We start from the raw sequence: 26,424 nt of genomic DNA on the forward strand, positions 1-26,424 counted from the left end.
GACGGTGCGGAGGGATAAACAGGAGGGCTTTGTTTAGTAGAAAGCTGCTCTACCGCTTGAGTGAGACGCTGAACAGCCTGTAACAAAGGGAGATCATCAGGAGCTGAAACAGCCGTAGTATTTAAGGCCGGTTTGGCTGCGGCAAGTTTTACTTTCATTTTTGACGCTTCTTCGTTCGTTAGATTAATAGCGTCATTTTGTACAATTATTTGTTCCTCTTCACTGAGAGGTAGTTCTTTTATGACAGGCTTAATTTCTTGTTGAAAATTTTCTACAATATGCTCATCTTCCATGGCTTTTAGCAAAGAGTAGACAACTGACCAAATAGCCCAAAAACGCAAGGGGATTTTTTCATCCTGCCGCATAGCCTTTTCTATATTGGCTCTGGCTCTTTTCCACAATTCTACATCCAAGGTCCCTTCATCTGGAAACCAAGGATTATATTCCTTTATTGTATGAACACACATATCCAAATCAGCAGACTTTAACAATATACCATACATAGAGAGTGAATGCTTAACAATTTTTAAGAAAGGCGAAGAAGGAGATTGTCCCATTTTGCCGTAATAAAAATATACACTCACCTCTCCTGAGCAACCATCGGGGTCCCTGTTCGGGCGCCACTTGTCGCGAGTGTCTAGTGCACTCGGGACCCCGGGAAGAGACACACGAAATCAGGACACGGGGGATGCAGAGCAGAGAAAACAGCAATTGCTACTGCATGCTGTACTTTATTTTTAGGTTCTTATATAGTGAACCGGATCAACTCACAGTGCACAGACGATTATCGTGAAATAGCACATTTTGTGACAAGCTTTGTGATAAACTACAATGTTATCTAAACTATCTAAGTTAAGCAAGCAAGCATAACCAGTTCTTCTTGCCCCAATAACCCAGGAGGAACACCATTAACCCAAGAATGTTTTTAATTATGTTTGTTCTTTCTAGCCACCTGAAGGTCGGCCACTTCCTTCTAGCTCTGTAAACACAGCCTAGTCACGCATCATGAGACAAGAGGGAAGAACATTTTCTTCTCTTGGGTCCAGCTTTCCTACCCAGTCTCTGTTCTCATGCTGGGGCTGATGTTATCACAGACTATGAGAGGGCCACGCTCCTTAGGCGACACCACACCTAAACACTGAAACCATGGTAAATCAGGAGCAATAAAGAACCCCAATCTTAAACTGGCATAATGGCACATACATGTCCAAACAATAGTCCATAAGGTTCACATCATCCTGAGCAACATAGTAAGATACGATCTCAAATTTTAAAAACAAATATTGAAAATTGAAAATTTGGGGGTACACAGTTCAGCAAATTTCCATTTTTTTCTACAATAAAATCATCAAGTACACCTTAAAATCTATGAAAAACTTTACAAATTACACTGATGTTAAAAAGAGAGTGAAAAATACAGGTCAGTGTAGGTGATTGCCAGCAACTGGTACAAATTGCAAACATCAGGCAGTGTTCTTATGAACACTGAAATGGTGTTGTATAGATCTTAAAAACAACACATTCTGAATCAGAATTTAGTAAATTCATCTTTTTTTTTTTTTTTTGTATTTTTACTGGTACCAGGGATCGAACTCACGACCACATGCTTGCAAGGCAGGTGCTTATGCTACTGAGGAGGCAAATCCCCAGCCCCCTAAATTCATCTTTTATAACACTGATACCTCACAATTTAGGTTTGCCTTCAATTCATTAGTTCAGTGTATTAGGAAAAAGCAACAATAATTACAAATAGAATAAAGTAAATGCATTTTAGTACCAACCAATTTCCCAAAAGCAACTGAGAAAACTTCCTTTTGAATTGTTGTTACTGATAAATCATACTATCATTTGTACTTCCTGGAGATATTACTACAATTCTTGATATGCTTTTGGAGACAATTTATGCTCTAGCTAGTCTGGAGCCATCAGAAATTCACAGTAGTATGGTTTATTTTTGGTACATGTGGTGGAAAAATTAACAATAAATTAAAAATCAATGCAATACAAACATGACAAAATTTGGATGGCAAGAAAACATAAATGTTTATGTAAATGATAATACTGGCTCCAGTAAGAAAGAACAGACAACACTATGTACATGACATGATAGACAATGATGTTAGGATATAAGCAGGTATCTTGTCACAATATGAATAACACGACATTTGCCAGTCTACAAATTGTGAAAGAGAACTCAACTTTATCAAAAATACATACTCATAAGCCCCTGAAATTGTGCATCTTAATATAAAATGTAGCATCAAATTCAGAAACATCATTTGTTACACTGAAGATGAAGTATAAAAGCATGAAGCATCAAAAATTTAACAAAAACAGAGGCAAAATCCCAACAATTAACAAAAATAATAGTGGTCTATATCTCCCAATTTTAAAGACAAAACATTAATTACACAGACACTAACCATACTTGAAAGTAAAAAGTGCATTTCAATTCATGTTTAATTAAAACACAATATGGTTACGCACAGACACTCAAGAATGTGAATTTATGTCAACTCAGTATTTTTATATTAAATACTACAGGTACAAAATCTAGATATTTATAAATAAATGATTTAATGAAAACCACACAACATATGTACTTGAGGAGAGCTCCACCTCAGATTTGTATTTTCTGGAACATTTGTGAAGAAATACATCAAACATCCTGTACTAATTTCTTTTGGTCTTCACATGAGAAATTTTCACCATATTTTCAAAAAAAGAAAAAAAAAATTTTTTTTTTTTAGATAGGATCTCACTATGCAATTCAGGTGGCCCTTGAGCTTACTTTGTAGCCCAGGCTGGTCTTGAACTCACAACAATCCTCCTGCTTCAGTCTCCCAACTGCTGGGATTACAGGCCTGTGCCACCATGCCCATCTCAAAAAGATTATATATATAAAGTATCTACCCATTGAGGCTTTCATGTGTTTCAAAATGTGTGTGAACAGGCATCCTTCCCACGTTACTTACCCTTCTTTTATATACATAACAATCATTTTATGTGCTAAAAGTATTCACACATTACTTACATACATGATTAATTCTCAGTATGAGTTTGTTCATGTACATTACATTCACTGTGACTGCTAAAAGCTTTGCCACATTGCTTACATAATCAGTGTTTCTTCCCTGTGTGAATTCTTTCATGTGTTCGCCAATGGCTGTTCGTACTGAAAGCTTTCCCACATTGTTCACACACATAGGGTTTCTCCCCAGTGTGAATTCTTTCGTGTATATGACAAGATCTGCCTGTGGTGAAAGCCTTCCCACATTGCTTACATACATACGGTTTCTCTCCTGTGTGAATTCGCTCATGTATTTTTCGATCATTGTATCTGTTGAAAGCTTTTCCACATTGCTTACATACATAGGGTTTCTCTCCAGTGTGAAGTCTTTCATGTATTTTACAATATCCATTTGTGGTAAAAGCTTTCCCACATTGCTTACACATATATGGTTTCTCCCCAGTGTGAGTTCTTTCATGAATTCGACAGTGAGTGTTTCTGCTGAAAGTTTTCCCACATTGCTTGCACATATATGGTTTCTCCCCAGTATGAGTTCTTTCATGTGTTTGACAATGACGTTTTGTGCTGAAAGCCTTTCCACATTGATTACACACATAGGGTTTCTCCCCAGTGTGAAGTCTTTCATGCATTTGACAATTTCCACGTGTGCTGAATGCTTTCTCACAGTGCTTACATACATAGGGCTTCTGTCCAGTGTGAATTCTTTCATGTATTTGACAATATCCACGTGTTGTGAAAGCTTTCCCACATTGCTTACATACATAACGTTTCTCTCCATTGCAGCGTGTTTCATGGATCTGAACATCATTGTGTGTGTCTGTTTCTTTCACATCCACATTTCCATCTGGAGTACAAGGAAATGTTTCTTCGTACTGATTCCAAGTTTTATGTCTATTGCATTTCTCAATTTTGCCATTTCTGTAAGAGGAAAAATCACAATGAAATGGGTTTCTGTATTAATGATTTACCAGAGCAAGTTCTGTTTTGATGCCAGCTAAGAAATCTGGACAATTAATTAATTGAATGCCTTGCAGGATACATTTGTAATAGTCATTTCCAAAAGAGTAGTATTCACTGGGGAATGTTGAAGTTGATATATATTGAAATACAGAATGTTAAGCTTCATTTTGGACAGTGGTACATATATGGATCACACATTGACCATTCTGATCCCTTTTCCCCCCATGGCTCTGCCCCTTCTCTCCTTACCCTGTTTGTCATTTCCTTGTCCAAAAGGTCTGTCTTTCCTTTCTCTATCACCTCTCTTTTTATTTTGCTCTATCATTTTTATTTTGGTTTCTCAAGGAAGAGAAAGCATGTGACATTTCCCATTTGTAGCTGTTATTTCACTGAATTTTATGGGAAGAAGACCAACCTATTTCTTTTGGCAAATGACACATTATTTATTTTTTGGCTGATTATATAGCATATTTACTTTTTCTTTTCAGTGCAGGGAATGAAACATAGATATTAGGACAAAAATCTCTAGCTTTTTTATTTCTTATTTAGAGAAATTGTCCATGATGTTTAAAGTGTTCTGGGAGAGCTTCAACTTGTCATTCTGAAAAATCTGCTTCCAAGAGTGCTGGATTTATAATAATAAACAGTCACCTGGAGCCTACAAACGATTTTCTTTATCCAAAAATCCAGTGATAAAGAATTTTAAATCAGAATGGACTGAGTTCTTTGGAGAATGGCTTGAAAACACATATCGAATAACTAGCATTCAGTTTTACTTTGAACACTGCTTCCAGGTTAGCAATGTTTAGATACTGAATGTGTCAGATTCACATGTATCCGTAATTAGAGATGCTAAACAAGGGTTGCTGTCAAAATTGAAAATTTTTTTCATTTTCATCTATACACAATACCTATGTAACTTCAGACATTTTCATGATGCAACTATCAGATTATACATACTCAAGCTATATAAACCTTTGGAGAATATTTTTGACATTAAATTGAACTTCATCTCATTTCTTTGGCTGTCACGTTTCTGCTCACACAGACTCCTGAGGACCATCCTCCTCCTTGTGAGGGCAAATTACCTTAAATATCTCCAGTAAATTTCGCATTCTTTTCCAACTTCATGGTTATTCCCAAGTCTTCCTGAATTGTAGACATAGAAATGTAAGGACTCATTATAATAATACATACAAATTAATACATTCCAATTAGACTAATGATAAAATGTAAACAGGTCAGAGCTATACTTCAAACTGTTTTAATGTTCTTTTTAATAAAGCTGCACTCATGAACAACATACAGAATTCTCTGAGACTATAAGTAAGAAAGAGATGTCATCCTTACCTATAGCAGCCATGTTCCTAAAGGTTTCCTCCATTACATCTCTGTAGAGCTTCTTTTGGGATGGACTCAGCAAAGCCCACTCCTCACTGGTGAAGTTCACAGCCACATCCTCAAAGGTCACTGCCTCCTACAGGATCATACATATATTTCTCAAAGGAAGGTTGAGACTCATAACCTGGGATATCTTATCTCCTCTCCTAATATGTTGAATTGAGACAAGGGTGGTGATGCACCCTTGTAATTCCCTTGTAATGCTGTAATTCCAGCATTCAGGAAGCTGAGGCCTGATGAATGAAATGAGTTCAAGAGCACTGTATATCCACAATGAGTCCAAAGCCAACCTGAACTACAAGGAGAGATCTGTCTCAATAATATAAAGTGAAATACAACACAATACAACAGCTGAATAGAGGCTGAATTCTTCAGTCATAATTACATGCCTTGGTCATTCATCCCAAATAGATGCACTTTTTTTTAACAGCAATTCTGATGCTACATTGCACCTCACTGCTACTGAAAGAGCAGAATAGGAGCACTGGTTCTTTTGCTGGGTCACTGCCAGGGTATTCAGCATTGTCTCTAAGGCAGACCTCACAGTGGGAGCCTACAAGACCACCATATCCGCAGATATGGGACAGATGAAAATCCAGTGAAATAATTTGATATCCTACAGATAATATCTCTTTGCAAATCTTATTATTTATGGCACTGAGTGCTTCTTTCTTTGATACACTTAAGCAGCAATTTGAAACTTAAATTTGGGGTCAGCGCCATTGGTTCCAGAGGCTGGATGGCCTGTGGTGTGTGTCCCACACCATCTCCTGAGCCTAGCTAGTTTGGGACCCTCGCTGGGTCCCGAACAGGGAATTTCATAGCTTCCTCTTGCGCTGGACTAGCTCAGCAGGTCTTGAACCCGCTTGTAAAGGTCTTGCCACTCCCTGCTGGGCTTGGCAGACTCTGGAGTTCTGGGCCTGCCAGCACCATCCATTCCAGAGGCTGGGTGGCCTGCGGTGAGTGTCCTTACACCATCTCCCAAGCCCAGCTAGCTTGGGACCCTCACTTGGCCCCGGACAGGGAATTTCGCAGCTTCCTGTTGCACTGGACCAGCTGAGTGGGTCTTGAACTGGCCTGTGCAGGTCTCGGCACTCCCTGCCAGGCTTGGCAGACTCTGGAGTTCAGAGTCGGCCAGCGTCACTGGTTCCAGAGGATGGGTGGCCTGGGGTGAGTGTCCCCGCACCATCCTCCTGAGTCCAGCTATTTTGGGATCATCGCTCGGCCCTGGACAGGGAACTTCTCGGCTTCCTGTTGCACTGGACCAGCTTGGTGAGTCTTGAGCCGGCCTGCCCGACCTCCAGTGACTCTCTCTCAATCCCGGGAACTGGGCAGCCAGAGTCCCAGGAGCTGAGGGCATAGAAGAGGATTTCCAACAGGCCCAGGAGAAGCCTTGAAATAACACTTGAAACACAGAAATATAGCAAAATAACAAAACAAAAGACCAAATTACAATCTCAAACCTTCAGCCCATCCCGGAAAACTTAGGAGCTATGTACATAGAAGAAAATATAAACCATACATCTCAAATATCGGACATAATAGCAACTGAAATAAAGAAGCAACTCTGGGAAGCTTTAAAGGAATTCAAACTAGAAATAATCTCCCAGGTAAAAGAAGAAATAATAAAAGAAAAGAGAGAGATGCTGAACATATCTGAAGACACAGTTAAAAAATTGCAGGAACTAAATAAAAAGGTAGACTCCCTGGATAAACAATATAAGAAACAAACAGAATACATAAAGCAGATGCAAAGAGATATACAGGAAATCAAAAGTTCCACTGAAGGTTGTAAAAACCGCTCCAATGGGACTTCCGGGAGAACATGGCGGACAGATAACAGCAACTACCGGAGGCTCTCTGAAAGACTCGGCTCAGAAGCCAGGAATGGTGCGGACTAAGGAGACATAAGCAGGTGGAGATATGCTCTGCTGACTCAGGAACGAACTGGGCTGAGAGAAGCCAACTTGGAATGCAGTCCTGGTGCTAAAACAGGAACCGAAAAGACTCGGTGTGGAGGCTGGAACCGCGCCATTGTAAGCCGCGATTTGGGTTTCCCGCCGCACGGCGGCTGGCTGCCTCTACAGCGGCTCGGCAAGGAAAGAGACGCGCAGAAGCTCTGAGAACGGCAATCTGCGAACGGCAGGGAGGCGTGCACTGACTTGTGGTGAGGTGAGTGAGTGAGAGAAACTGACACTCTACCACAGTTTGACTCCAGCAGAGGACTTTCTGGGCCCGAGCAGTCCTGCGGGAGCAGGGCACGGTGGCGACTCCTGCCACACATCCCCCTCTCGGGTGGGATTGGTGAAAAGTGCCTGGCCTGCGTGACGCTGCCAGCAGACCTGGTAGGCTGTCCCAACCCAGATCCCAGAGCCTGACGGTAGCCGGGAGGGGAGACGCGTAGGCTGCCTGTTCCGTAACTCCCTGGTGCGCAGCGGTGAGCGGGAACACCTAGCTGGTGCAATTCGATCAGGCTGTGGCTGACTGGGAGAGAAGCTGGGCCTCTTATATAAGCTTTCATATATAAGGAACAGAGAAGAAGAGGCAGAATGGGAAGAGGCAGCAACAAGAAAGGCTCCTCGGCCCCCAATTCTGAGAAACAGGCAATAGCAGACACCGCACCAATACACATAAGGCACCATATAGAGAGCCTCATAGACCAATTCAGGAATGAAGTTATCAATGACCTGAAGCTAGAAGTATGCAGAATAGTTAGAGAAATGCTAAGTACCACCCAAGAAAAAACAGGTGGTGGAATGGAAGAACAGAAAAAAAGGGGAGAATTGTTGGATGGAGAAAACAGAGAAAGCATAGAATACGTGAAGCAGGTTCAAAGGGACTACCAAGATACTAAGAAGTCTATAGAAGACTGGCATAACAGCTTGAAAGAAACTAAGGACAGACTATCTGAACTGGAGGGCAGACTTGTAATATGGGAGAATGAAATGAAAAACTTCTTAAAAATAACAAAGAAACAAACAGCAATAATACAAAGACAAGAAGATGATAAGAGGATCCATAACTTAAGGATTAAGAACATAAAAGAAGAAGTAGGGACACAAACAAGTGAACTACAAAAGCTACTCACAGAAATAATCCAGGAGAATTTTCCTAATTTAGCAAAGGGTAAAGATACTCAGATCTATGAGGCATACAGGACCCCAGCTACCTACAACCCAAACAGAGCAACACCCAGGCATATAATAAAAAAAATTCCAGAAATTCAATACAAGAACAGAATATTAAAAGCTGTAAGAGACAAGAAACAGACCACTTACAAGGGAACACCCATCAGAATTACAGCAGATTTCTCTGCACAAACCATCAAATCACGAAGAGCGTGGGGGGAAATAATTCAAGCATTGAAAGATAATAATCTCCAGCCAAAATTGAGATATCCTGCACAACTGTCCCTGGAAATTGATGGAAAAACAAGGTGCTTCCAGGATAAAGAGGAACTGGGGGAATTTGCAACCACCAATTCAACTCTACAGAGAGTATTGCAGGATATTCTAAATAAAGAAAAATACAAAGAATCCAGAAATAATGGCAGAGAGGCCACAGCGAATGGAGCAGAGAACAAAATGAAGAAGACAAACTGACAGCTACTGACAGAAAAAGAGCTTAACAGAAATGAGGCAGAGAAGATTGGATGATAGGAACAGCCATTTTGGAGAAAATGACATCTTAATAGGTAATACTGATTTAGTATCATCTTGTTTTGAAGTCTCATCTAGCTTACGTCCTTCTGTCTCCAATGGTCTAAATAGGCTGTATCTTATTGGATTTTATTATGTATGATAGTATAAGCAAAAACCTTTTAAAGACAAGGAGATTATACAGAAACCATTGTTCATTTTCTGTTAGTCGATTCTAAATACTCTGCAATGCTGTCATTCTCTTGAATGGTTTTACATTGTTTTGATATACTTAATGCTACAGTATACGAAGTTGTACTCAAGGATTTCAAAGAAAGAAACAATATGGTAACTACTTTTAGGTTAGGATTATCTGGTGGTGAAACACTATTCTGCTTAAATGGTTATGTTTTGATCTGCGCTGTTTCGTTGTTATACCCTCTTTTATCTCAATCTCCACTCCATTATTTACTTTTTTATCTTTATCCTTTTAATTAAAGAAAAAAAATAGCAGGATATATTATAGTAACCCACTTTGACTTTTCATTACCTTGATTTAAAGCCCTGTATTACTCTCACCATCTGGTTTTTAACTGATATTCCCCTATTCTGTTTTGCTGGATAGTATCAGGCTCGAAAGTTTAGGCATCAGCTGTGAAGATAATGAGATGCATTATGACGCCCATTCTTGTTGACTTTTATCTACTTTTGAAGACCTACAATGTCTCCAATGTTTTGGTTTTGTCAGTTTTATTCTTTACTGTTTTGTTCAATTGTATTATAACTAATGATATAGGCAATTCTATTAGAGATAGCGGGAGGCATTATGGTAACCATTGTTGATCACCTTGTATTATGTTTTTACATTATCTATAATGTCCACCCTTTTGACTTGACAGATTCTGTTCTGTTATGTCACATTTGGTTTTACTCTCTTCCAAAAAAGTAATAAGAACCGAGGGAGCAATGAAACCCAAAATGTGTAATAGTCATGGTACAAAAGAAAGGAAAAGAAAGTGCTCCAAACTATATAACTGCATCTATATTTAAGTGTATAAGATAGAAAATGATATCACAGAGTTTTATTGGATCAATGAACAGAACTGTTTGCAGTATCATTGATGGAATGTCCACTTTACAAGCTTTAATTTTGTGACTTGAACAATTATTTCTAAGATGACAATATGTAATCCATTAACTAGTGATTTCCTACTCTTCATTTTTTTCTGTAAATCTGTATAACTTGTACCCTTTCCCTGCTTTTTTTTTCTTTTCTCCTTAAATAAAATAAAATAAAAATAAAAAAAAAAAAACAAAAAAAAAAACAACAAAAAACCGCTCCAATGAAAGTGAAGATAAAATTTCAGACCTAGCAGGCAAGATAGCAGCTAGTGAAAGGAAAGGAAAGATCTTGTAAATATAACAAGAAATCAGGAAATAACAATTCAACAGCTGAAAGATGATGCAAAGAAAAACAACATAAGATTGATAGGGATAAATGAAAAAGGGACCAACATAAAGGATGTCAAGAGGATATTTAGAGAATAGCTGAAAATTTCCCAAACATGAGAGTGGAAACTGATACCAGGATCAGTGAAGTATACGGAACTCCAAATAGCTATAAGATATAAAACTACACCCAGACATATCATAATCAGCATTCCAGAAATCCAACAAAAGAATAGAAAATTAAAAGCTGTCAGAGAGAAAAGACAGATCACTTATAAAGGAAAATCTATTAGAATCACAGCAGACTTCTCAGCACAAACAATAAAGTCAAGAGCATGGAGTGAAATATTTCAGATCCTAAAGGAAAATGATTTCCAACCTAGACTGATATACCCTGAAAAACTGCCCTTCAAAATGGATGGAGAAATAAGATACTTCCATGACAAAGAACAGCTGAAGAACTTCATGATCACCAAGCCAACCCTGCAAAGAATAATGAAAGACAGTTTAGATACACATAGGAAAAAACCACTAAGCAAAGCAGACAATTAAACAGAACAGAAAGATAAAGATGCAACAGCAGAAAGATAACACATCAACAATAAACCAACATATAAAGTTATAACCATTAACATAAATGGTCTCAATGCACCAATTAAAAGAAAGGGACTGGTAGAATGGATCAAGAAACAACATCCAATCATATGCTGTCTACAAGAAACACATCTAATCCAAAAGGATACTCACATTCTGAAAGCCAAAGGATAGAAAACAATATTTCATGCAACAGAAACCCCCCAAAACCCGGGGGTAGCTATTTTGTTTGCAGACAATGTGAACTACAAACCAATAACGATTAGAAGAGATAAAGAAGATCATTACATACTGGTTAGGGGAAAACTTCAAACAGAAGAGACAATAATCTTAAATATATATGCACCAAATCCCAGAGCATCCAGTTATATAAAACAAGTATTAACAAAAATGAAAAACCAAATTAGCAGTAACACAATTATAACAGGATACCTTAACACACCATTGAAACCAAGGGACAGATCAACCAAACAGAAAATCAGCAAAGAAAGAACAGAACTGAAGCACACCTCTGAACAAATGCATTGATAGACATTTACAAAATGTTCCATCCAACAACATCAGAATACACATTCTGCTCAGCAGTACATGGGTCGTTCTTTAAAACAGACCATATATCAGCTCACAGAACATATTTAAATAAATGTAAAAGAGTTGAAATTACCCCTGTTACTGTATCATGGCACCATGAAATTAGAAATTAATGATAAGGATACTGCAAAAATCCCACAAACACATGGAAACTGAATAACACACTCTTGAGTAATCAGTGGGTCACAGGGGAAATTAAAGAAGAAATTAAACAATATCTACAAGCAAACAAAAATATACATACAAATTATCAGAATCTGTGAGATGCAATGAAAGCTGTTCTCAGAGGAAAATTTATTGCACTGAGTTCCCATATCAGGAAAACAGAATGAATACAAATAAATAACCTGATGTTACACCTCAAACATCTACATAAAGAAGAGAAAGTCAAACCCAAGCAAAAAGAAGAGAGGAAATTAAAAAATTAGAGCAGAAATTAATGTAATAGAGACTAAGAAAACAATCCAAAGAATCAGTGAATCAAAGAGTTGTTTCTTTGAAAGAACAAAATTGATAAGCCCCTAGCCAACCTTATTAAAAAAGGGAAGAAAAAGTTCAAACTCATGCAATAAGGAATGAAAAACGCACAATCACTACAGACTCTGTAGAAATACAGAAGATCATCAACATCTATTTCAAAAACCTCTACTCTCACAGATTTGATAACACAGAAGAAATAAGACAGATTCCTAGAAACCTATGAAGTACCAAAGCTAGGTCAAGAAGATGTAAAACTGCTGAATAACCTTATTTATATTAATGAAATTGAAAATGTAATTAAGTTGTTATCTACAAAGAAGAGCCCAGGCCCAGACGGATTCACGGCATAATTCTACAAGAAGTACAAAGAAGACTTAATGCTGACACTCCTGAAACTCTTCAATGAAATTGAAAGGGAAGTGATCCTTCCTAAGTCATTCCTGGAAGCAAATATTACTCTAGTACCAAAACCTGAGAAAGACCCAACTAAAAAAGAGAACTACAGATCAAGCTCCCTAATGAACACAGATGCAAAAATCCTCAATAAAATATTGGCAAATAGGATGCAGCAAGTCATCAAGAAGATTATACACCATGACCAAGTGGGATTCATTCCAGGCATGCAGGGATGGTTCAACATACGTAAATCAATAAATGTAATCCACCATATCAATAAAACCAAAACTAAGAATCACATGATCATTTTTATAGGTGTAGAAAAAGCTTTTGATAAGGTCCAATATTCATTTATGATAAGAACCTTAAAGAAAATTGGAATAGATGGTCTTTAACTCAATATGATAAAGGCCATCTATGACAAACCAACAGCCAGTATCATACTAAATGGCCAAAAATTGAAGGCCTTTACTTTAAAATCAGGCACAGGACAAAGATGTCCCTTATCATCGCTCCTGTTTAATATAGTACTGGAAACACTAGCCAGAGCAATTAGACAAGAGAGAGAAATAAAAGGATAAAGATAGGAAAAGAAGTTAAATTATCATTATTTGCAGATGACATGATATTCAACATAGAAGACCCCCAAAACTCCATTGAAAGTCTTAGATATAAAAAATAAATTCAGCAATGTAGCTGGATACAAAATCAATACTAAAAAATCAATAGCATTCCTATACACTGACAGAGAAATAAGTGAAACTACATCCTTCACACGAACAACCAAAAAAATGAAATATTTAGGAATTACTCTCATGAAAGAAGGAAAAGACCTATACCGGGAAAATTATAATACACTGAAAAAAGAAACTGAAGACAATCTCAGAAAATGGAAAGACATCCCTTGCACATGGATAGGAAGAATATTGTGAAAATGGCCATTCTCCCAAAACTGTTATATATATTCAATGCAATCCCAATAAAAAATACCATCAACATACCTCATAGATCTTGAGAAATCAATCCTAAAATTCATCTGGAGTGAGAAGAAACCTAGAATAGCAAAGACAGTTCTAAGGAGCAAAGGCAAGGCAGGAGGCATCACAATCCCTAACTTGAAGTTACACTACAAAGCAACTGTAGTAAAATCAACATGGTACTGGAATCAAAACAGAGCCCAAGATCAATGGAGTAGATTAGAAGATACAACCACAACTACACACACACTCAACCACCTTATCTTTGATAAAGGGGCCAAACAGGTTCACTGAAGGACAGTCTCTAACAAATGGTGTTGGAAAAACCGGTTCTCCATATGCCAAAAACTAAAACTAGACCCATGCCTATCACCATGTACTAAATTAAAATCTAAATGGATCAAAGATCTGAATATTAAAACAGAAACACTAAATCTATTGGAAGAAAATTGAAGACATCGGGGTAGGTAGAGAATTCATGAACAGGACTCAAACCACACAGGAAATACTTCCCAGAATCAATAACTGCAATCATCTCTTACTAAAAAGTTTCTGCATGTCAAAAGAAATCCCCAGCATAGTGAAAAGAAAACCGACAAACTGGGAAAAAATCTCAGTGAACTGCCCCTCAGACAAAGGACTTCTGTCTAAAACATAAAGAATTAAAAAAATCAAACCCCCAAAATTCAAATATCCAATCCAAAAATGGGGATCTGAGATGAATACACACTTCTCAGATGATGAAATACAAATGGCAAATAAATACATGAAAAAATGTTCATCATCATTAGTCATTAGAGAAATGCAAATTAAAACCACACTGAGATTCCATCTCACTCCTGAAAGAATGGCCAGAATCAAGAAAACCATCAACAACAAATGCTGGAGAGGCTGTGGGGAAAAAGGAACACTCCTGCACTGTTGGTGGGAGTGAAGACTGGTGCAACCATTGCGGAGGTCAGTTTGGAGATTTCTCAAAAAGCTGGAATTGGAGGTCCCATTTGTTCCAGCTATTCCACTTCTAGGCATATTCCTGAAGAACTGAAAGCATCATACCACAGTGATATATGTATATCCATGTTTATAGGAGCACAATTTGTAATAGCCAGATCTTGGAAACAACCTAAGTGTCTATAAACTGAGTAATGGATCAAAAAGTTGTGGTATTTTATACAATGGAGTACTACTCAGCTATAAAGAAGGATCACATTGAGATTTTTATAAATAAATGGGTGCAGCTTGAGACCATACTCATAAGTGAAATAAATTAAACTCAAATGTATAAATATCGAATAGTTTCCCTAGTGGAAGAAATGATAACAATACATGAAAGTATGTGGTAATCATGATTCCCTATTATATTACTTTGAAACCTTATAATGTTTTCATTCATTAATTCGAATGGTTTTATTCTGGGTTGTTTGAGTTTATTGTCTGTGATGGTATGAACAGCTATTTTGAAGAAAATGACATTATAATAGCTAGTGTTGATTTAATATCATCTTGTTTTGAAGTCCCATCAAATTTTTGTTCTTCTGTCTCCATCATTCTTATCATGTTTTATCTTATTGGATTTTATTATATGTGATAATACAAACAAAAACTTTTATAGACAAGGAGATAATATAGAAACCATTGTTTTCTGTTAGTTGGTTCTAAATACTCTGTAATAATTTCATTCTCTTGAATGGTTTTACACTATCTTGATATGTTTGATGCTATAGTATATGAAGTTATACTCAAATATTTCAAGGAAAGAGACACTTTGGTAACTACTGTTATGTTGGGTTATCTTGTGATGAAACACTGTGTTGCTTAAATTATTCTGTTCTGACCTGTGCTATTGTGTTATGTCCTCTTTTGTCTCAATCTCCTTTTTATTATTTATTTATTTTTTAATTAAGGGAACATAAAAAATAGCAGAATATATTATAATAACCATTTTGATCTCCTATTAACTTGATTTGAAGCTCTGTATTGCTCTCACTATCTTGTTTTGACTGATTTTACTCTATTCTGTTTTATTTGATAGTATCAAGTTTGAGGGTATAGGCAACTACTTTGAAGACAATAAGATTCACTATGACACCCATTCTGGTTTGACTATTATCTTCTTTTGAAGTTCTGTAATGTCTCCAATGTTTTGGTTTTATTGGTTTTGTTCTGTACTGTTTTGTTCAATTTTATTATACCTGATCATATAGGCAATTCTTTTTAAGGTAGCAAGAGGCATTATGGTAACCGTTGTTGATCACCTTGTATTTTGTTTTTATATCATATATTATAGGTCCATCCTTTTGATTTGACTGTTTTGTTATGTCACATTTGGTTTTATGCTCTTAAAAAAAGTAATAAGAACTGTGGGAGTAATAAAACTCAAAATGTGTAATTGTCATTGTACAAAAGAAGGGAAAAGAAAGTGCTCTAAAGGATATAACTACACGTATACTTAAGTGTATAAGATAGATAACTATATTACTAAGTTTTTGTTGGACCATTGAACAGAACTGTTTGCAGTCTCACTGTTTGAATGTCCACTTTGTATGCTTTAATTTTGTAACTTGAACAATTATTTCTAAAATGACAATATGTCATCTATTAACTAATGATTTCTTACCATTTATTTTTTGAAATTCTGTATTACTTGTACCCTTTTTCTGTTTTTTTCTCTTTAAATAAAATTTACAAAAAAAGAGGGTTTTGCAGAAAAAAATAGTGAACATCCAAAATGGTATAAAAATAGTAATTAAAATGTTAATGGAAAAAGCTTTATCTCAACAAGTTATGAACAACAAAAACAGGCAAATGCATGTCACCAAGTCATCGCCTTGCACTCAGATATAAAGAATTCTAGCGTGCCTGATTGTAAGATGTATAAAATGTATTATAAGCAGTGAAACCAATGTATCACAAAACAATTAGGTACAAAAGGAAAACTTCCACCAACCTGAATTGAAACAGCATGGTTCTGGGTGGAATGCCCACATGAGGATCGCTGTCCATGGGGTAAAAAGAGAGGTGGAGGGGAAGATAGCACGCTGTGCTAGATCAGCTCATCTTGCAGGTTTTCCTGACATGAACTTGGGTGTTCAGAGGAGCTCTTGTCTATACTTTTAGCATTGTTTTCTAGCTCCAGTACATATTCTATCACAGAGCACATCTCTATCCTAATATACAATATGACACATAGGGCCGGGAGTTTAGCTTGGTGACATAAGCACCTGCCTTGCAAGCATGCGGTCATGAGTTTGATCCCCAGTACCTCCCCCCACCCAAAGCCATATTACTATGTATCAATTATAAACAGCTGGACTGGGAATAATAAACTTTCTATCATAAGTAGCCTCAGATGACACAACAACTTTACAAATATTAATTTCAAAACTAGATGTAATAAGCACGAAAAACAATTATGAAAGTGTAATAAAATGTATTGAATGAAAAAGTAAACATGAACTGAGCTATTCCACATGTTTACACAACAAAAAATATAAAATATTAGATGAAAATTTCCTGTGAAAGTTTTTGAGGTTTCATCATTGGCACACTTGCATTTTTTTATTCCATTAAAAATTTTAATTCATTATCACTTTTAGAAAGTTATTAACTTACTCAAAAATCCAAAAAATGGAAACCAAATAACACTTCGCATGAAGAAATTGTTAAGGTCCAAAGAGCTTCCACAAAATCCATCCTCTGCCCACCCTGGGAGTAGCTAGGTGAAATCAGACAGCTGCACTGAGAGAAGCCGTAGGTGATTTGTTCACAGGCATCGAAATTCTATAGATCTTCACATATATTTATGGCAAATGCAAAAGAAACAATTGAATTCTAAACTGTTTAGCTTCTTCAGTAGTAATCAACTGTCTACTAAGTTTTGAACTAAGTCACCAAATTTCAGGAAGTCCCCACCTCCTAACAGCTTATTTACATACTGAACGCACTGTGAAATGAATTCACTGATGAGAAGGTCTACAAATACCCATTAACTTTCAAACTCATGTGGCATTTAGGAGACATTTTAGATTTAGACAACAGTACTTTGTCTTCTGCAGGGAAAAAACAGGCCACTCAACACAGCAGTCTCCCCAAACTGAACCTTACTTGTGTCCTGAGTCTCCCCTCAACCCTCCTCATCACTGATCAGCACAGCCCAGAGGAAGGCTGCAGGCACTGAGCTGACAAAGGCGGGGCTCTGGCCACAGCAAAGTAAACTCACGGGACAGGACAGGATGTTTAAGTCCTGCCCATGTCTCATCCCCATCCAGATCATTAGAAAGGAACAAATGAGGATTAGTAAAAGTGGACATATAGGAACTGGTGCAGGCAGGTCCAGATCCTGCCAAAGCTGGTTCTGTCCACTCCTAACCAGAAGCTGTGCAGCCACCACAATCCTCACTCCCACTGTGTGCGATGTGGCCATAACCATCATCCTGCAGACTGGGGGTTTCCCAAACCTTCCCATGTAGCCCCAGTTAGTAGAATTCATACAGCCAAGTGAGGCTAAGCCAGTTCAGGAGTTGTTCAGCAACACACTGGGAGTTTCCAACATGAGTGTCCAGCAGAGGATTCTGTTCTCTGGCCAGTGCCTGACTGGACAGTTCATGCAACAGAAAACCTTCACTGAAGCAAAGCTGATCCTTTTTCTGTCCACTGAACCAAGAGGGAGAAAAAAAACCAGAAACACATCTGTTTGAATACAGCCCAAATGAGAGACTCTAGCAAAATCCTTCCCAGCCCAGAATTTCACCAGACACTGATTTGATCCAGCCTGTTGCATCACTGCACTGAAGCACGATTTGCTCCTAGCTTTGCAGAGCTGCCTGGGTCTATTCACTGAACTCATGGGCTCTTTCTTTTCTTTTGTTTTTGAAAACAGGATCACAACTGTGCCACTGCACTTCAGAGTCAATGTCACAGGAGGGAATCACTAAACTTAACTAAGAATCTAGGTCCGGGCCAGAGCAGATCACGATGTAATGAGAGGAAAGGCCCAAGGTTGTCAGTGGGCAGAAAGTACATGAGGCCCTTAACCTCATGGTACAGACCTTTCAAACATTATCTAGACAATGCAGCAAACCAAGTAAGTGCCAAAAAGAGAATAATGGAAGGAAGAACCTGGTATAAGCACAGTATTAGGTAAAGGAAGGAGATGAAAGAAAAGAAATTATTTTCAATGCCTCAGACAAGAAACATACTTATCCCAGAGTCACAAAGAAATCCAGAACTCTGGAGACTAATCTTAACAGAAAAGCCAGGATAATATTTGTGATATACACTCACCCTCAATCACTTCTCTGTGAAGGGCAGATTTAGCTAAGACTTTAGTAGAGTGCATTTTGCATAATATGCTATTCCTTTCTCAGAGACTCAAAGTTCTTTCAATGTATTAGTTTCCCCACAGTGAAGCCTACACCTGGAATCATGTGATGGTTAGACTTACTGTCTAATTTAATGGCCCAAAAGATGCCTGGGATATTAGTAAATCACATGATTGCATGTATCTGAGTAAAGCCTGGGGACATGACCTTAGAGACACTCTGATTCACTGCCCCTTAATCTCATGTTCTTTCTCTACTCAAAAACGTTCAGTGAATGTTGAAGAGTTGGTTGTGGCATCCTCAAGGAGGTAGAGACTCACATCCAAAGGCAATGGCAGACTCCAGAGCTCCCCCACAGAAAAGACTTTCTTCCCTCCCTTTTTATTCCATCTTGGGTAGAAGCTTACTGGCTGGTGCCAACCCCATTCAGGATGGGTTTCCTCTGCGTAGGTTGTGGCCTACAAAACATTCACACACACACACACACACACACACACACACACACACACACTAGATATTATCATAAATGGCTAATGGAACCATATTTGTAGAGCCATTATTTGAATCTGTATTGCTCATTAGTCACAACATTTGTCATATACAAAAGAGTTATGAAGACATATAAATCCATGCAAAATTTGCACAGGGATTTTTAAATTTAATTTTATTTTAAAGAGAAAAAAATTAAAAAGTGATACAGAATTTCAAAACAAACTAATGGGATTAAAAAATGGTTAATATATTGCATATTATTATCTTCAGAGTTGTTGACCAGATTAACAGATTCAGGGAAGAAAAACTGATCAAAGGCTATTAAACATGTACAAATTTTTATATTACAGATACATAACTTTCATAATTATTGACTGGCAGATGGGAAAGGACTGGGTACAACAGAGCCACTTCTCAAAAGAAATGAACTCGGTCAGCACCTGATGCCTGAGCTGACAGAAACCAAGCCACAAGACAGAGGCATGGTGACTTGTCCCCCAAGGTTCACCACAAGTAAATTACAATTCAAAGGTGGATTATAACTGTTCAGGTTAGCCCAATGAAAGAACAATTAGGTAGATGTGCAGAACACCCAGACCCTTACCCCTAACTCCTTCCAAGAATGCGTTTGTTCTTTTTGGTACTAACAGTTACAGATAAACTGAAGTTAGTGATTCCTGCAGGTGAATTCTTGCTACATGCTTCCTTTTAGTATTAGATTGATATTAGCTAAGCAATTGTACTTGTAAACCAATATGTTGGTTTTAACTTCTCCCAAGGTAATCTGTAAAACTGTTTTACTATATAAAATACTATTTAACAATGAAATTTTATGGTATGAAAACCTCATAAGCTTCTGTTCTAACTTATTTACAAGCTCCCTTCTCCCAGGAGCTTTTCTCATTCAGTATCTGCTGTCTAACTTTCCTTTTGCACTCCCTGTTCCATTCATTGCTGACATGTAACATGAATTTGTACATTTAAGAAACAGGAATGCATTATATAATAACATTTCAATTTAGTGTCCATAAAAGCTAACATGTGGAAACAAGTGAAATGTCTACAAATTAATGAACAACCAATATTTTAAACTTTCCATAATTATATTAGTTCATAAATAGGAAGATTTTCTTGAAAAAAAAAAATCACAGTCTCTCGTAAATGCCATGCAGAAAAGAGAGACAGCTACAATGCTGAATTGTCCACTGACACAAAATGGCCAGAATACAAAAATGAACAGAGTACACAGTAGGTAAGTCATTCATATGGTTTGGAAAACAGAAGAAATAAGGAAGCTAGGTTTTTAGAAGAAAAACAAAACGTTCTAAATGAACTAGGCTGTTTCCTATATATAATTTTAAGTAAATGAATCAAACAGCAAGTTATATTTCAGTAAAATTGGCAATCTCCACTTAACAAACCTCAAAACTTCTGGTGAGAGTTTGATGGGAAAGGCCTTCTTCCTGTTGTTTTGCTGATCTTTTTCCCTTAGTATAAAAGAGACAGCACCCTTCAGGTTCTATGTGAGGGACTGTGGAGTCTCCTTAGCATTATTTCAGTACTTAGGCTGGAAAGAACTAACAAAGGCAGATCAGAGAGTTTGCCAATTGCAGCGAGGTAAATTATATTTCAAAAGCAGGCAATCTGCATCCCTCAGCACAGCAGACCATGAAGATAGCAGACAAAATGATCAAATAGGTGAAGTCAGTGGGAACTGAGCAACTGATGACACCGCAAGCATGGTAAGTAGGATCTCTGCTCTGTACAGGGCCTGTCCTGATGGAAATTGTGGCAGGGAACATCTTGGGTAACATTAGCCTCACACAAGGCAGCAGAGACACATACTATTTTCAACACACTTTCCATAACTCAACGCACGGTTAGAGGAATCCACAAGGCACACAGTCTCACAGGTTAAAATGCATACTGTAACACCGTCAGATGAACAGACATATACTAGACATAGTCCATAACACTTAGCAAGAATGGAAATTAGCAAAGCGGAAAGAAGAAGAACATCTGGTGAGACCAGGGCACACAGGTGATACAGGAATAGAGACATAAGATGCTGACTACCACTGAGGATGACACTGAACATAATGCGAGAGATGGGAGAAGCAGACAAGAGTATGTGGATGGGCAGGATCTACATTCACTCCAAATAGTACTCTGGCGAGCAGACTCCCTGCAGTGCAAACAAGTCATCAGCAAGGACAGCAAGAAGGGAGCTGACTAGAGCAGTCATGGGAAAGCCAAAGCAACCTGAGACAAGGTCCAGTATTTCTCAACAAGCATGCTTAATGTATCTGCTGAGATTCAAACCAGAATGAAGATACAACGGTTAAATGTGAATTGTGACACAGACCAAAGAGCAACTTCAAAACCCTATACTGCTGAGCAACTTGCTAAGCCTTACGCTGTCCTTTGAATTATAATAGCCTTGAAAATGACTGCAGTAAAAACTAAAAATGAGATCAATACATGAAGTCCTTAAGCCAGAGTAGAACAAATCATTAGGATGTGTTAACACTGACTGCAGGATAAGGCATGCAATTGGAACACTGCAAACAGGCCTGAGTTATCAGGGTGTAAGACTTCCCATAGTAAGCATGTTCTAGAAAATGCATATTTCATTTGGGTATTTAGTAAAATGTATTCTGAGAGTGTTCATCTTTTCATTGATTACTTCAATGTTCTGCTTTCCTTTCAGTCAATATATCAACATCCCATCCAGAAATCTGATTTTTGATTGAATGAAAAATGTAAGGAGATGGTAACTGGCATACACTTGCAAACTCAGCTTCTTGGGAGACTAAAGCAAGGGGATCACAGTTTAAAGGTTGAGATTGCTATTTAGCAGGAGACTGCATTGTAGTCATAGGACACTAGCATCAAATTGCAAAAATCTTATAAAATTTCCCTGAAAATTCAAGAAGTAAGTGCATCTTCACTCAAACCAAAACAGACCAACCTCAATCAATATACATCTATACATACTTTTACTGGCAAATTTACCACCCATCAGAAATACAATTAGAAATTGTTCATACTAATAAAATAATCATTACTATGTATACTTTCGTTGTGAATAAACAAGAAATGGACCTTGGCTCAAAAAATATATACTGACAAAAAAATTATATAAGAAATTTTCCTTCATTTACAATACATAAATGTTACGTAGACTCTAATACAAAAATAGTATAAATGTTAGGCAAGTGTTATCCTTACAATGTCAGTTTGCTTTTATTGCTCAAAGGAGGGATAGAATACTTGACTGCCCTCATACTGAGCATCCAGTTTAACGCTGAAGTAACTGTTATTTCACTCATGTGGTTTAAATGTGAAATACACATTTTTCATTTTCTTAAATAGTTCAGGCTGGCCTTGAACTTGGTAGGCAGCCCAGGATGGCCTCAAACTTCTTATCCTCCCACTGAGTCACAAGTGCTGTGATTTCAGGACTGAGTCACCATGCATTGCCCTAAACATAACCCACTCAAGTTTTTAGTTGAATATTAATGAAAATATTTAAAAATAATTATTAATAGATTCAAAGGTACAAGAATGATCCCATATTATGTGAATATAATGAACTTGTAGGGAATGACCTATATTTTCAAAAATACATTTTATTTAGAAGTTTGAGCTTTTCAAAGTTTTTGCAAATACTTCTAAATTCTGCATTGAAAGTTGTCAGCTAGATGGCCCAAACTGCTGCTTCATTCACTCTGTGTCCACACGTTTTTTTTAAAAAGAAAATTCCTTCTCTCAAATCACTGTAATACCAGAAATGATCTCATATAGCACTAAATATTATTATAGCCAACTTTAAAGGTTATTACAAATTATATTCAAAAATATTTTAATGTCTGAAAAATTTCCCAAAGTAGCTCCAAGAATCTGAAGAGAAACCAAGTGCTGAAAAGCTTGTTGTGGCGGTATTTAGCAAACTGACAATGAACTCTTTAGTGCTTGTTTGTATTCTGTTCCTGTGTGCTTTGCAGCCCACCACCATGGGGACCTTGGCATCCCATGACCTCCAGGAAAGATTGGAATGCAATATTTGGGCTCAATTGGCAAAAACAGCTAACGTCTTTCATTTCTATCTTCGAGAAAAGAAATTACACTATTTTCCCCACTACTCCAAACAAAATTGTAACATATGCTGACTATCCAAACTGGGGCACTCTCACCCTTAAAATCCCTCATAAGGCTGTTAAAATGTTTACTCCATATGTAGCAACTTCAAATGCCTCATGTGCTCCTTTTGGAAATTGTGCCTCTCAATGTCTGTATCTTCCTAAGAGTACTTGGCATTGTTCTAGTTATGAGCCAATACTAAATACTGTCCTTACGTGTTTAGTCTGTTTGGGATGCCTTGTAATATGCATCCCATCCCTATGCAAAATGTTCACACCTAAAATACTAGCTTCTAATGTGGCAAGAAAACCTAAACTAAAAAAAGAAGGGGGAGATGTAGAGAGGCCACACTGGCTCCATTTTGCCCTGAACACATCTGGTTGACAGTGTTCTGGTAGAAAGTGCATGCCTTGAAACATTCCCCCTCCCTCTTGCAAGGTAAAAACATGAGGTCCCATAAGGACAAGAAGCAAACATGTTATATAACCTAAGCATGTGCAATATGAGTTTCTTTGTTCTTTAACTCACTAAAACCTGCTTGCTTATGCTGGCCACGCAGCAGCCATTTTGCTGACCCTTGGTGTATGCACCCCTTTTTTTCCCTTTGCCTACAGAACTTTTACACTATTTGGGGCCCTTTACAATGCCACTCTCTTCCACATTCTTTCCATACTCCTTTGATCCATCCTAAGCAGAAAACCCCTCATGTCTAACCTTTGATATCCCCGCAACACTTCTATTTGGGGTTTCTCCTTTATGCCAGTAATAGTTTTGAAGTCTATCTCACAGAGCATTTCAGTATTTAAAAAAAGTCAATGATCAGCCCAAGATTTACAATTATTAATTCAGAGACGACAACTTTGTTCCATTCCACTCATACAGATATCACACGACCACATCCACGCAAATGTCCACACTCAGACGTTATTCAGCGATGGACTTTGTGCTTAGTAAGGACACTTTACTCTGCCCTTGCTAAGAGTTTAACATCTGTGCTATTTTTTTCTGAAATCAAAACTCGATGGCTGTTCTCAGTCTGTGAGTAGGGTGCCAACTACATAAATATGAAATTTCTTTTGTATTGCTTTGTATGGTACAGAAGGGTTCACCGGGTGTTTGGCAAGTGCTCCTCCATTGAGGCACATCACCACACCTCTCTAAATTCTTGGGACCTTTGTCAACACCGATTATGAATTTGGAACTCTGAGGTCATACTGGAAATTTAGGAGATCACTGTAAATATAAAGAAGCTGGTTTGAGGAGAGCAGTTGTGGCTACGAGGTCGTGGGTCACAGACATTTATAAACTTCTGGCTTCCAGATCTGTTGCTGACAGGAATGAGAGCAAAGACCTAGGTTTTTACAGCAGCACCCAGCTCCAAACCACATCGGAGTCAGGGTCTCCCCACACCCCTTCCTGTGCCCAGACTGTTGGGAGGACCAAGGGCAGCAAGGGATTTCAAAGATGGCACTGTGGCTTGGTTTACAGGGTTTTAGGGACCCAGAACTGTCCTGGGCCCAGCGAGAGGTAAAAGGGACAGAGGATGACTCAATGCTAGCCCTAGAGGACCTCAGGGTCTGAGGCTAAGTACGCAGGCTCTAGACAACATAGATGCTTCTCACCACTTCTAACTGGTCTCAATCTGATTCTACCCCATTTCACTGCTCCCATCCCACAACATCACCATTGCGTAGCTCGGAGGTCTCCAAGGTTCTTTCTAAGCAGTCCACAGCGAATAGAAGCCACAAAACGCGGTATAGCAATCATCTAGCTCTCCCTATTTTGCCCCGAGACGCAATAGACGCCATGACACCGGAAGAGACCGCCTATCTTTGGCCCGCCCGATTGGTCAGTTCATACAGCCCGCCTCTTCAGCACTGATTGGCTCCTGTTCTCCTGCCCGCCTCCCCCACCAAGAATAATTACGGACACCCCCCCCCCCCCCGTAACTGTGGTTCCCCAATGAAAGATTGTGGAGAGTTCTGGAGCTGGCTGTCTTCTGCAATGTTGACCTCAGCTCCTCTGATGCGTATTTGCACTGAAGGGCTTTACCTCAGCCCCCCCCCCCGCCCCAAAACCCATTATATTTCAAAGATAACAGTAAAAAAAGGGGTCCGGGGTTTTTAGCTCAGCAGCATAAGCGCCTGCCTGGCAAGCTCGAGGTCGTGCATTCGATCCCTGATAACAAAAGAAAGTAAAACTAAAACAAAATTTCAAAACATGTCAGTCAGGGGTCAACAATGGTATCTACATTGCCATTCCCATAGCATTTACACAGAGCATAAGACATCTGTATTCAGTTTTCCAGTTCCAGCACCAATTTTCCTCTTCAGTGAACTCAAGAGAAATCAGTAGTATAACTATCCCATTTAAACATACATATGTATATATATATATTATTCAAATACATGTTTTTTCTTTCAGGTTTTCACACTAATAAAACAAAATGATGTTTACACGTGCGTGTTTTATTTCACTGAGTAGGTTCACAAGTTGCATCCATTTATCTATAAAAGACCCCAGTTTATCCTTCTTTATGGGTACTCCATTGCATAAAAATACATCTTTTTTATCCATTCCTTAGTTGATGGGCATTTAGGTTTTCCCAAAGATCTGGCTACCACAAACTGTGCTGCTGTTAACATGGATGCACATATATCACTGTGGTATGAAGTTTTTACTTCTTTTGAGCAGATACCCAGAAGGGGAATAGCTGAGTTGAGTGGGACCTGTAGACTTAGTTTGTGCGGAATCTCCACACTGATTTCCACAGTGGTTGCATTACCAGCAACAATGGAGAAGGGATCCTTTTTCCCCCACTACCCCTCCAGCATTGGTTATTGCTTGATTTCTTGACAGTAGGCATTTTTTCTGGGGCAAGGTGAAATCTCAATGTTGTTTTAATTTGCATCGGTTAAATGACCAGTGAGGTAGAACATTTTGTCACATAT

The 26,424-nt window shown here is 38.1% G+C and overlaps 1 protein-coding gene across 1 annotated transcript; it reads right to left on the bottom strand.

The window, feature by feature from the left end:
- Positions 1-689: 689 nt before the first annotated feature.
- Positions 690-25,293, bottom strand: LOC106026831 (zinc finger protein 627-like). Its single transcript, XM_063233579.1, has 4 exons — positions 25,158-25,293; positions 5,342-5,468; positions 5,080-5,140; positions 690-3,949 (listed from the first exon to the last, which is right to left on the bottom strand). Exons 1-4 carry the CDS (start codon positions 25,158-25,160, stop codon positions 3,121-3,123), a joined length of 1,020 nt encoding a protein of 339 aa, XP_063089649.1. The 5' UTR covers positions 25,161-25,293; the 3' UTR covers positions 690-3,120.
- Positions 25,294-26,424: the final 1,131 nt, after the last annotated feature.

The sequence above is a fragment of the Cavia porcellus genome, unplaced genomic scaffold, assembly GCF_034190915.1.
Source record: "Cavia porcellus strain 051 isolate PalLab524CR breed Dunkin Hartley unplaced genomic scaffold, mCavPor4.1 scaffold_23, whole genome shotgun sequence".
NCBI lineage: Eukaryota > Metazoa > Chordata > Mammalia > Rodentia > Caviidae > Cavia > Cavia porcellus.

Coding starts and splice junctions, on each gene's coding strand:
- LOC106026831 (XM_063233579.1), bottom strand. Junction 5,141..5,341: donor TAGGAACATGGCTGCTATAG/GTAAGGATGACA, acceptor TCTACAATTCAG/GAAGACTTGGGAATAACCAT. Junction 3,950..5,079: donor ATTTACTGGAGATATTTAAG/GTAATTTGCCCT, acceptor TTCCTCTTACAG/AAATGGCAAAATTGAGAAAT.